The sequence below is a fragment of the Mirounga angustirostris genome, unplaced genomic scaffold (genome assembly GCF_029215605.1).
Source record: "Mirounga angustirostris isolate CCGP_5_RB_7025 unplaced genomic scaffold, mMirAng1.0.hap1 SCAF_9, whole genome shotgun sequence".
In the NCBI taxonomy this organism is placed as follows: Eukaryota; Metazoa; Chordata; class Mammalia; order Carnivora; family Phocidae; genus Mirounga; species Mirounga angustirostris.
In genome coordinates, this window is record NW_026991717.1 from 116591521 (window position 1) to 116605432 (window position 13912).

General features: G+C 36.4%; 1 protein-coding gene across 1 annotated transcript in view; it reads left to right on the forward strand.

The window, feature by feature from the left end:
- Window positions 1-13912, forward strand: part of DNAL1 (dynein axonemal light chain 1) — a 37817-nt gene that overhangs the window by 12356 nt on the left and 11549 nt on the right. Inside the window, exons 4-5 of the mRNA XM_045901177.3 lie at window positions 1286-1341; window positions 7536-7591. Coding sequence (XP_045757133.1) covers window positions 1286-1341; window positions 7536-7591 — 112 coding nt within the window. The remainder of the gene's footprint in view (window positions 1-1285; window positions 1342-7535; window positions 7592-13912) is intronic.

Here is a 13912-nt window from a genome sequence, read left to right on the forward strand (position 1 = left end):
TTCTAGAGTCCGTTTTTGGGGGGTTTTAAATTTGACTCTGCCCCTTTCTGGCTATGTAATATTAGGCAAATTGCTTAACATCTTTGTACCTCAGTTTACTTATTTGTAAAATATGGCTGATAATAATAGTACTTATTTCACAGGATTGTTGTGATGGTTAAAACAGTTTATGTAAAGTACTTGGAAGAATACTGAGCACAGATTGTGTTCAACAAAATTAGATTTTATTATATTTTTTGCATGAAATATTCTAAAATATTAAATATTTTGTCAAGAAAGGAAGACTAAGAATGTGTAGTTATGTTCCCTACATAAAATATTTTTTTTTTTTTTTGGTAAATAGTCTCCACACCAGCGTGGAGCCCAATGCGGGGCTTGAACTCATGACCCTGAGATCAAGACCTGAGCTGAGATCAACAGTCAGATGCTCAACCAACTGAGAACCGAGGAACCCCTAAAATTTTTTTACATAATTTAATTATGAGTAGAAAAAACCTAGACAAATATATACAAACCATTAAAAGTAGTTCTCTCTGGGGGAATCTGTGTGGTTAGGATTACACATGACTTCTTCAGTATACATTTCTGAATGATTTATTTAACACATGAGCAAATAAATATCTTTGTACATGCATATATCTGCTTTTTTATCAAAAGGGATCTTATAAAATGTATTGTTCTGCTAGGTGGTTTTTAACTTGACTGCACATCATGGACATCTTCCCAAGCTGGTATCTGGAGCCCAATTTAATCTGTGTTAGTGACAGCATAGTTTTTCCATTATCTATCCCTCAGTTGCTAGATGTTTATAGACTTTTTCCCCATTTTTTTTTTGTTACAATAATACTCTAAATAATCTAGCTTATATATCTTTTGGCATTGGTATTAGTATTTCAGTAGGATGTATTCCTAGAAATGAATCACTGGGTCAAAGAACACATGCATTTAAAAAATTTAATAGAAAACACCAGATTACTTCAGAAAGTTTTTTTTTTAATTTTCTACAATGAATATGTATTAACTTCTGTAATCAGAAAAAAAGTATGAGGATTTCAAAATGAAAGAATACATGCCATGTCTGAGAGGGAAAAAAGGATTCAGTGTAAAAAGAAAACATGACTTAAATATTATCTTGTATGGGCACTTGAGGAATAATTTCTGATACACCATGTATTTATTTATTTATTTATTTATTTATTTATTTATTTATTTATTTATTTATTTATCTGCTACACCATTTAAAATTGTTTTGTATTAATTCAAGTTTTCCTTTGTTCTTTTTAAGGAAGCTTTCACTGTCTACAAACTGCATTGAAAAAATTGCCAACCTCAATGGCTTAAGTAAGTGATCCACAGTAACAGATGGTTCTTGGATTTTCTTGTTACTGGAATAAACATTCCAGAGACACTATGTAATCCCAGAAGCTGGCACCTGTTTTAACCACAGTAATTGTCAGATGACAGAGAGAATATATAAACCATGTGTCTTAAATTTGATTATCCAAAGAAAATTAGAACACAAGATCTAAACATTTTAAAGACATTTTAAAGCTTTTATAGAGTTAGAATTAAATAGAATTAGATTTTTTAATTATATATTTTTTGTTCAAATTTGTCTTGTGTTTCATACTTGTTGTATTTAAATTTTAATTCTTCACCATCATTGTTTTTCTTGTGCTCATTATCTGTGTTAATGACATTGCCACCATCCCAGTTGCCAAGGGTTCTGACTCCTGCTAGTTTCCTATGGTTGCTGAAACTTGGTGGCTTAAAGCAACAGTTCTGAAAAACAACAGGAACAACAAAAGAACAGTTCTGGAGGATAGAAGTCTAAAATTGGTTTCAGTGGATCAAAATCAAGGTTTTGACTGATCCACGCTGCCTCTGAAGGCTTTTGGGGAGAATCTGTTCCTTGCCTCTTCTAGATTCTGATGGCTGACATATTCCTTGGCTTATGAGGGCATCACTAATCTCTGCCTCTGTGGTCAGATTGACTTCTCCTCTTTTGTCTGTGTTAAATCTTTCTCTGCCTTCCTCTTATGAGGATATGTGTGACTGCATTTAGGGAATACCTGGATAATCAAGGATACTGTCCTTATCTTAAGATCCTTAACTTGATGACATCTGCCAAGTACTTTTTCCCCATATAAGGTAACATTCACAGGCTCCAAGGTTTAAGATTTAGGTATCTTTTGGTGAGCCATTATTTAACCTACCATCCTCGTCCTTTACTTCCCTTAAGACCTACGTCCAAGTCCATCACAAAGTCTTGTTAACTCTACTCTTTGAAAGAGCTCTCAAATAATTTGTTGCTTTTTCATTTCCAGAAGTTACAGCTTTAATTTAGACCCATGTTATCTCTCCCTTAGATTGTGTTTTTCAAACACTTTTGACCACTTTTCCACAGTAAGGAATACATATGAATTCATGACTCAGTACATATATTCATATGAATACACATATCTAATATATACACACACATGAAGTGGAATAGGTTTGTAAAACAATATTTACCCTTATAGCATAGGTTCCAGTATAAATTTTTTAAAGATTTCTTTCTTTCTTTTTTTTACAAACCTAACTGGAATAGATTGAGTCATCTTATGCATAGCTCTATTAGTAAATGTTCCCTCTCCAGGACTACATAGATACTGAATGCCAACTTTGAGTAGGGTCCTGGGAGGGGGATGGAGATTTGGAAGAGATGGTAGTAAGATGTAATGCTTGCCCTCAAGGAGCTTATTATCTAAAGTGATAGAACATATTCCTCACTAACTGTAATAATAGCTGGTATTTCTTGAGCATATATCCACCAGGCATTATTCAAAGCACTTTATATATATGAACTCATTTAATCTTCACAATAACTATATGAAGTGGATATTTATTATTATAATCCAATGCCATGTTCCTAAAAAAGTGTAATTATGATGATGACTAGAGAAGTCTTTAGAGGGAGAAATGACATTTAAACTTGACATTCTTTTTTTTTTTTTAAGATTTTATTTATTTGAGAGAGAGAGAGCGTGTGCACAAGTGGGGGGCATGTGGCAGAGGGAGAGAGAGAAGCAGATTCCCCGCTCTGCAGGGAGCCCGACACAGGGCTTGATTCCAGGACCCTGGGATCGTGACCCGAACTGAAGGCAGATGCTTAACCTACTGAGCCACCCAGAGACCCCTAAACTTGACATTCTTAATCTTGTTTCTTATAGGATTTTCCTGTTAGAGGAAGGGGCTGTTCTCAAAGAAAAAAAGCACTGCATTAATGAATGCAAAGAGTCATAAAAAAGAATGATGTGTTCAGGTGTGAATAGGGTGGCACAGCTTTTAATGACTTTGAATGCAACATTAAGGCATTTGGTCTTCACTAGGCAAAGAGGAACCACAAAAGATCTCTGATTTGGAGGAATGATAATGAGACAATATACTTTTTTTAATTGCTTGTCATAACCCACTAAGTTGATTTCATATCACGCATAGTTTGAAAGACAGTACCTTATGACTTTTGTGATAGCCTCCTAATTGATCTTTTTGTCTCCTATCTTTCTGCTCTTCAGTCGACCTTCAATACTAATAACAGAGTTTTCTTTTCTTTTTTTTTAGATTTTATTTATTTATTAGAGAGAGCGCATGTGCGAGTGCACAAGCCAGGGGAGGGGCAGATGGAGAGGGAGAGAGACAATCCCAAGCAGACTCTGCACTGAGCCCACTCGGGGCTCGATCCCACGACCCCGAGATCATGACTTGAACCAAAACCAACAGTCAGATGCTTAACTGACTGAGCCACCTAGGAGCCCCCAGAGTTTTCTTTCTAACAATACTATTCTCATTGTCATTAACTTTGATATCATAATTTCTTTCCTTATACAGTAATAAGTAAGATCTTTTTAGCCTTCCGTCACCATTTTCATGTGTATTTTTTTTTAAAGGAGTTGTATTTTTTAAAGGAGTTTTACATATTAAGTTCGATATTATCTTTGGAAGAGTTGCATATATTTGTTATCTCCAGTTCCTGAGGTTGTTTCTCAGTGCTCATCTTAGTTGACCTAGCAGCATATTTTGACATGGATGATTTTGTTCCTCTTTGAAGCAATTTCAATATTTGATTTCTGGGATGCTGTACCCTCCTGATTTCTTAGACTGCTCCTTCCCGGTCTTCCCCGACTTTTAAGTATTAGAGTACCCCAGGACCCAGTTCTTGGATCTGTTCTCTTTCTATTTTCACCTACTCCCTGGATTATTTCATCCAGGTCATGGCTTTACCGTCTATATGCTGATGGTTCTCACATTTGTACCTCTAACGCAGGCATGTCCTCTGAACTCCAGATTCATGGACAGTTGCCTGATATTTCCATTGGATGTCTAATACACATCTCATAATTAATATTTTGTTGTTGTTAAAGATTTTACTTATTTATTTGAGAGAGAGAGAGAAACAGCATGAGAGGGTAGAAGGTCAGAGGGAGAAGCAGGCTCCCTGCAGAGCAAGGAGCCCGATGCAGAGCTTGATCCCAGGACTCCAGGATCATGACCTAAGCCGAAGGCAGTAGCTCAACCAACTGAGCCACCCAGGCGTCTTACACATCTCATAATTAACATGTCCAAATCTAAGTACGATATCCTTCTCCAGCCCCAGCCAAACCAACTTTTTGTATGTCTTTCTCAGATAACAACAGTTCCATTCTTTTCTTTGCTTAGGCCAAATTCCCTGGTAATTTCTTAACTCCTTTCTCACACATCCCCAAGACCCATTATCTTTCTAATTTCATCTCCTATTACTCTCCTCCCATTCTCTCAGCCAGCTTTTTGTGTTTTGTGAACACTTCTGATGTGGTCCTGCCTCAAAGCCTTTGTCCTTGAAGTTCCTCTGCCTGTAAATGTTCTTCCTCCACAGATCCTCATGGTTAGCTGCCTCACTTCCTTTAAGTCTTAGAAGTCACCCTCTATCCAAAATGTCAACTGCTCCCAACCCCTTGACATTTCATTCTTTTTACCTGCTTTTTTTCTCCTTCACACTTATCAGTATCTAACATACTTACTTATTTTGTTTATCATCTGGCAAATTATTAGCTCAATGTCAGCAGGAATTTTTATCTGTATTATTCATTGTTATATCATGAGTGATTATAGCTGTTCCTACCATATAGTAGATGCTCAATAAATATGTGAATAACTTATTTTTTAAAATATTTTATTTATTTGAGAGAGACAGAGTGAGCAAGAGAGGGAATATGAAGGGGGGAGGGGCAGAAGGAGTGGGAGAAGCAGACTCCTCACTGAGCAGGGAGCCTGCCCAGGGGCTCTATCCTGGGACTCTGGGATCATGACTTGAGCAGAAGGCAGACACTTAACCGACTGAGCCACCCAGGCGCTCCAAATAACTTTTTGAATAAGCTTCTTTTATAGAAAAAATAAAATGCCAATCTTTCCATATCAAGAAGCTTTTAAAAATAATTGATTATGTGATTTTCTTAAATATTTAATTTTCACACATTTATAGCTATATGGGATGTATTAGTTTGCTAGGGCTGCCATAATCAATTCCACAGACTAGGTGGCTTAAACAATAGAAATTTATTTTCTGGTAATTGTGGAGGCTAGAAGTCCAAGACCAGGTTTTGGCAGGATTGAGTTCTTCTGAGGCCTCTCTCCTGGGCTTATGGATGACCATCTTTTCCCTTGGTCTTTAATGGTCTTTCCTCTGTTTCTGTCTGTGTCCTAATCTCCTCTTCTTATAAGGGCACCAGTCATATTGAATTTTACCTAAAATGATCTCATTTTACCTTAATTACCTCTTTAAAATCCTGTGTTCAAATACAGTCATATTCTGGGGTACTGGTGCTAGGACTACAACTGTGAATTTTAGGGTAGGGGGACACAGTTCAGTCCATAACAAGGGGTCTTCTTTCAATGATTAAAGCATTTTGCATGAATTAGATCACTCTTAAAATACTTTGTCTTGAAAGTTAAATGTTTCTCATAACAGAATTTAAAATAATTCATTAAATTAAATAAATTAAAACAAAGTTTATATAACCGTGTACGCCTGATACACACATGCACACACAAACACATACGTACACACAGACATCATTTATTGTGTACTTACCATGGATTAAGCATTATGCTGAATGTTTTAGAAAATTATCTCATTTAATCCTGATATTCTTCTTTTTATAATGATTTATTTATTTATTTTATTTATTTGGGAGAGAGCTTGAGGGGGGGGTGGGGGGGAGGGGCAGAGGGGGAGGGAGAAGGAGGAGGGGAAAGAATCTCAAGCAGACTCTGTGCTGAGCACAGAGCCCAACACAGGGCTCCATCTCTTGAGCCTGAGACCATGACCTGAGCTGAAACTAAGAGTCTCAACTGACTGAGCCACCCAGGCACCCCAATCCTGATATCCTTATAAGGTAGATATTATATTTCCTCATTTTATATATGATGAAACTGTGATTCAAAGAAGTTTGGTTGCTTCCCTAGAGAGCTGGGATTGGAACTCAGTTGAGTGAATTTGTGTTCTTAACCATTCAATTATGGATTTTGTAAAACATTGCAATCCAATAGAGCTGTCTGCACCGTCCCAGTATAGTTACCACTAGCCACATACAGCTGTTAAGCTTTTGAAATGTGGCTAGTATGATTGAGAAACTGAATTTTAAATTGTATTTAATTTTAATTAATTTAAATTAAATAGCCACATGTGGCTAGTAACTACCATATTGGACAACATAGTTACAGAAGGTTACGTTGTGAAAACTAAGTGTATAACTTATGCATAAGTAATCAACAGGTTTTTAGAACAGAAATGAAGTTTCCTTTATTTTGCTAGAAATCTTTTTTTAATTTTGAAAAATAATACATGCACACGGTTTTATGCAAACAGTTCAAAAAAGGTTACAATGGAAACTAAGTTTTCCTCTGACCATAAAGAAACTACTTTTCTATTTTCTTTTTTTCTTCTAGAAATAGCCTATAGATACACAAATAGAACCATCCTTTTAAAAAATACAAATAAGAATTTTTAAAGCAAATCACAATCTAATTCTTTAAAAGATTGAAAGCAAAAGATTTTTAAAATACTAGTTAAATTGATTTCACTTTTAATCCTTTGTGGAGTGAGGTGGGCTATACATAAATATGTTCCTATTTTCTAGTGTGAGTCCTTATACTATAGTAGATTTGAAATAAATATGCTTCCAAATTTAAAGATCAAATCTTCTTTACTCTTATTTTAGCCCTGAAATATTTTTACTAGCCAGCAGTTTAAAACCATGCATTCAAAATAGCTAACCATTTGTAAATTTAATATTGTCATGATGTGAAATTATAGTTGTAGTGTTTGCCTTAGATGATAAGTAAGTCAATTTCTTGAATTGAATTGACTTGAATACCACTTTTAATTAATATAGCCTTTCTTACTTACTATATAAGTATATTTATTATATAAAATTTATTAATACTTTATTATACTAGATTTACAACTGTTATAATATGATCCTCATAAACAAAAAATTGTTTTTTTTCCACTGCAGAAAACTTGAGGATATTGTCTTTAGGAAGAAACAACATAAAGAACTTAAATGGACTGGTAGGTTGTTACTTATTTCTTTAAAAAAGCATGCACTTTTTTTCCTTAATATACAAGTAATATTTGTCCATTTCAGAAACTTTACAAAGTAGAAAAGCAACTGTAAAAGGTACCTATAGATCACTTAGTTTAAATATTGGTACTATTTTTTTTTAAGATTTATTTATTTGAGAGAGAGAGTGTGCAGGGGGAGGGGCAGAGTGAGAGGGGGAGAGAGTCACAGGCAGACTCTGCGCTGAGCACAGAGCCTGAGGTGGGGGCTCGATCCCAGCCCTGAGATCACAACCTGAGCGAAAACCGAGAGTTGGATGCTTAACTGACTACACCACCCAGGCACCTCATAAATATTGCTAACATTTTGATTGTCATCTTTCTTGCATATTTTTCTATTCTTTGATGGGTATGTACATATTGTTTTGCATCTCTTTTTGTTTTTTACTTAATATGTAAAGATCATTTTTTCATGTTATTTATTCATTTAACAAATTCATTTAGTATGTTTCCTGAATGCCTACTTTAAGCCAGGTGCTGTTCTAGGCATTAGAGATACAGAGAATATGAAATGAAGTCCTTGCTCTCCTAGAACTTCCATTACGGTAGAGGGAGGCAGACTAGAAAATATTTGTATGGTACATATACAATAGATTGTATAATACAGGTGGTGATGAAGGCAATGAAGAAAAATAAGGCATATACAAGAGCATAGATGGATGGGAAGTGAGGATGTAAGCAACAGAGCTGACCAAGGAACTGGTGCTCCAGACTGAGGTGGGACAACAAATGTAAATGTCCTGAAACTGACAAGCCCATTTGTATATATGATCTGGCCTCTTGCCTTCCTTTCAGATCTCAGTCCATATTACTCTTCTTCCTAGTTGGTAATCTCCAGCCACTGGTCTTTCTCTTCCTTGAACACACCAAGTCTGTTCCCACCTGAAGACTCTGTACTTGCTATTTCTTCTGCCTTAACAACTCTGTTACTTTGGATTTCTACCTTATTGGCCATCACACTTCAGCTTAGATGTCACCTCCACAAAAGTGTCCCAGCTACTCTATATCTAAAGTAGCCCTCTAGGCAATAACTCTAACTACTTATAATTTTTTTCATCTTTCTTATTATTATCTGAAATTTTCATTTGTTTGTTCTCTCTCTTTCTGTCATGTCACACACACACACGAATCCTAATGAGTACATTAGTTTTTTTCATCAGCATCTATATTAGTGCTTGATACATGTAGTAGGCACTCTAAATATTTACTGAGTGACTCAATATATTCCTAATTACAAAAACTATTAGGTTAAATTTTTAATTCTAAGAGTAATATATGTTAATTATAAAAAAACAAATCAAGCCATTCATAAATATATGAAATACACTGTGAAAGTCTTTCCTCTTTTTACCTATAGATATCTGTGTGTGTGTGCATGTGTATGTGTGTGTATATATACGTTATATATGTTTGTACTGATAATATATAGGGCATATTTTTTCTGCTTTTTCATTCAACAGTGTATCAGGGATATCCTTCCATGTCAAAATATAAAGATCTAATGTATTTTTTTTAAGATTTATTTTATTTATTTTAGAGAGAGCATGTGCTGGAGGAGGGGCAGAGGTAGAGGAAGAGGGAAAGAAGCAGACTCCTCGCTGAGTGTGGAGCCCAATGCAGGGCTCGATCTCACAACCCCGAGATCACGACCTGAACCAAAATTAAGAGTGGGACGCTTAACCAACTGAGCCACCCAGGCACCCCAATGCATTATTCTTTTCTTTAAAGATTGTATTTATTTATTTGAGAGAGAGAGAGAGAGTTCTCACACAAGCAGGGGTAGGGGCAGAGGGAGAAGCAGACTCCCTGCTGAGCAGGGAGCCTGACATGGGGCTCAGTCCCAGTACTGGACCATGACCTGAGCTGAAGGCAGATGCTTAACAGACTAAGTCACCATGGCACCCCTCAAATGCATTATTATTATTTTTTAAGGATTTTATTTATTTATTTGTCAGAGAGGGAGAGAGCACAAGCAGGAGTGTCGGGCAGAGGGAGAAGCAGGCTTCCTGCTGAGCAGGGAGCCCAATGCAGGGCTCAATCCCAAGACCCTGGGATCATGACCTAAGCCCAAGGCAGATGTTTAACTGACAGCCGCCCAGGCGCCCCCCCATGCATTAATTTTTAATAGCTTTATAGTTTTACACAGTTTCAGTATATAACAATGTATTTATTCCAGTACTGCTGAGTGTTTAGATTATTTTCTTGAGGAAGGGGTGTCTCTTTTTTTTGTTATTACAAATCATGCTGCAGTGAACATCTTCACACATCTATCCTTCAACAGTTATTTGAATGTTTATATAGGCTAGATTGCTGAAAGTAGAAATGCTGAGAATATTTGTGTGCATTTAAATTTTTGATAGGTACCTCAAATTGCTCTTATAATGCTAGTGCCAGTTTCTACTTCCATCAGTGGTATATGGGTGAGGATTATCCCCTCCACCCTTAATATCCATGAGTATTATCCATTTTTTTAATATTTGCCAAAATGATAGGTAAAAATGGAGTATTGTGTTGTTTTAATCTGTATTCTTTAGTTAGTTGTGACTTTGAACGTGTTCCTATATATTTGTTATGTATGTTTCCTCTTTTGGAAATTGACCAACTATAGTTTTTACCCATTTTTCTATTGGCTTTATTTTTTTCTTATTGAATTCTAAGCACTCTCAATATTTCTAATATCCATTGTTGAGAATATTACTGTAACTGTTGTTAACATTTATTAACTATGTAGCAGACTCTTTATATGCATTGTCTCCTTTGAAATTCACAAGTAGATAATGTCCTCATTTTAAGATTAAAAAAAAATCCTCATTTCAGGATAAAGACACTTGGTCTCAGGTATTTATGTAAAGTGCCCAAGTATAGTGAACAGGCACTCTTAAACACTGTTGCTGAGACCAGCAGTTTTTAGTAGCTATCACAGTCTTCAATATGTATTTACCTTGTCCCAGCTATTCTATATCTAGGAGTTTTTCATACTTACATACATGAACAAAGATGTTGGACCAAATATGTTACACACACACAAATATTTCTGGTGATAGCTGTTGCCTCTGCAGAAAGGAAGAGTTGTGGGGTGCGAAACACTTTTCTTTTTATGCTTATTTGTACTGTGTGGGGTTTTTTGTTTGTTTGTTTGTTGTTATCTTGTATGTTATTCTTTACCCAAAAAGAAACAAACAGATGATTCCCCCTAAAATACAAGGAAAATATTTGTTTACCCATGTTTATAGCAGCATTATTCACAGTAACCAAAAGATGGAAGCAACCCAAGTGTACCTCTATGGATGAACAGATAAACAAAAAAGAAAATGATGGAAGAGTGGCGGAGGGTAGGAGGGAAGAAGAGGGAAGGGGTGGAGGACTTGGCCAAGATAGTCAAATCTAGGAAATCTGATTGCAGATTCCACACTTCAATTTAATGCAAACAGTTTTCAGATTTTTTTTTCAGATTTTATTTTTAAGTACTCCCTACACCCAACCAAGGGGCTCAAACTCCCAACCCTGAGATCAAGAGCCACATGCCCCTCTGACTGAGCCAGCCAGGGAACCCAGTTTTCAGAATTATTAAATGTATTTTTCTTAGTTTGTCCCTTGTCTTTTTACTTTTTTTGTAGTTGCCAAATGGAATTTTAAAATTTGTCAAATTTGGGGTGCCTGCGTGGCTCAGTCATTAAGCATCTGCCTTCGGCTCAGGTCATGATCCCAGGGTCCTGGATTGAGCCCTGCATCAGGCTCCCTGCTCTGCAGGGAGCCTGCTTCTCCCTCTCCCACTCCCCATGCTTGTGTTCCTGCTCTCACTATCCCTCTCTGTCAAATAAATAAATAAAATCTTAAAAAAAAAATTTTGTCAAATTTATTTGTCAAACTTTATGACTTCTATGTTTTGTATCTTATATAGAAGGTCTTTACTTCTAGATATAGTGTTATATTTTCTTCTAGTACTTCTGTAGTTTTTTGGGTTTTTTTTTTTAAGATTTTATTTTTTTTTTATTTGAGAGAGAGAGAGAGCACATGAGAGGGGGGAGGGTCAGAGGGAGAAGCAGATTCCCCGCTGAGCGGGCAACCCGATGTGGGACTCCATCCCGGGACTCCAGGATCATGACCTGAGCCGAAGGCAGTCGCTTAACCAACTGAGCCACCCAGGCGCCCCTAAGTGTAAATTTTTAAAGTTTATATCTTTAATCCATCTGGAGTTTATTTTTATATGTTGTATGAGGCAGGTATCAAACCTTATTTTTTTTCCTTCAAATGGTTAACCATATGTTGAAAAATCTCCTTTGCCCACTGTAAATGCCTCCTACTAAACTCTGTGTATGCATGGGTGGGTTCCTGGATGGCCAGGTTTCTTTCTATTTGTTGTTTTACTTACATATTCCAGCTCCAATATCATGCTGCTTTAATTTTCTTTAGCTTTATAATATGTTTTGATACCTATTTGGATAAGTCCTCTTTCTTTGTTCAAAATGTTTGTTGGCTTTTCTTAGACATTTACTCTTCGAGAGGAACTTGAAAATCAGTTTATCAAGTTCACAAAAATAAATTCCCTTTGGAAGCCTTAGAATTACATTGAATTTATAGATTGATTTGGAGAAAATTGGTATCTTTAAAATAATGAGACTTTCCTCATAGGCAGATTTATTTAGATTTTTTTTTCTTTCAGTAGAATTTTAGTTTTAATTCGTATAAGGCCTGTACACTTCTTACAAAAATGTATTCCCAGGTAATTTATATTTTTTGTTGCTCGATGAATGAGGTAATTTCTCTCTATTCACTTCCTGTTTATAATATAAAAGCTATTTGTTTTGTATATTTATAATCAATTGCCTACGAGCAGTTCTTAACTGTTTATGAATCAGATCTTAAAAACTTTTTTTTTTAAAGATTTTATTTATTTATTTGACAGAGAGAGCGAGAGAGGGAACACAAGCAGGGGGAGTGGGAGAGGGAGAAGCAGACTCCCGGTTGAGCAGGGAGCCCAACATGGGGCTCAATCCCAGGACCCCAGGATCACGACCTGAGCCGAAAGCAGACGCTTAATGACTGAGCCACCCAGGCGCCCCTCTTTTTTTTTTTTTTTAAGATTTTATTTATTTATTTGACAGAGCACAGCGAGAGAGGGAACACAAGCAGGGGGAGTGAGAGAGGGAGAAGCAAGCTTCCTGCAGAGCAGGGAGCCCAATGTCGGGCTCGATCCCAGGACCCTGGGATCATGACCTGAGCGGAAAGCAGACGTTTAACGACTGAGCCACCCAGGCGCCCCCCAGATCTTCCTAAAGACTTCTAAGCAACATTATGTTATCTGAATTCATTACTTTATATAAAAAGCAAACAATAATAATCATCATCATTTTATGTGGTCCAAAATGGAGGTTTTACAGCACTTCATTAAGCCCTTCCCATTCCTATAACTTCCAATGTAATACTATTTACGGAACAGACATTTTTTTGTTTTCAGTACATAGTGGTTTGTTGACCTCAAAGAATCATAAACTTTAATAGCTGAAAGGGATCTTAGAGAACTTCTTGTCCAACCTCCTCATTTCTTTTCCTTTTTTTTATTGTGGCAAAATACACATAACATAAAATTTACCATGGTAACCATTTTTAAGTGTACAGTTCAATGGTATTAAGCATATTTGTATTATTGTGCAACCATCAATGCTATCCGTCTCCGGAACTCTTTTCAGCTGGTAAAACTGCACCTCTGTACCCATTGAACAATAATTTCCTTGTCCCTTCCCCTCAGTTCTAAAACCCCCATTCTACTTTCTGTCTCTATGAATGTGACTACTATACGTACCTCATGTAAATGGAATCATACAGTATTTGTCTTCATGTGACTGGTTTATTTCACTTAGCATAATGTCCTCAAGGTTCATTTTGTTGTAGTGTGTATCAGAATTTATTTCCATTTTAAGGATGAATAATATTCTATTGTATGTATATACCATATTTTGTTTTGTTTATTCATTCATCCACCAATGGATGCTTCCACCTTTTGACTATTGTAAATAATGCTGCTGTGAGCATTGGTATCCAAATATCTCTTCAAAACTCTGCTTATTCTTTTGGGTGTATGCTTAGAATTGGGAATGCCAGGATGCTTGCGTGGCTCAGTTCATTAAATAGCTGCCTTCTGCTCAGGTCATGATCCCAGGGTCCTGGGATTGAGTCCCGCATTGGGTTCCTTGCTTAGCAGGGAGCCTGCTTTTCCCTCTGCCTGCCAGTCCCCCTGTTTGTGCTCTCTCTCTTTCTGTCAAATAAATA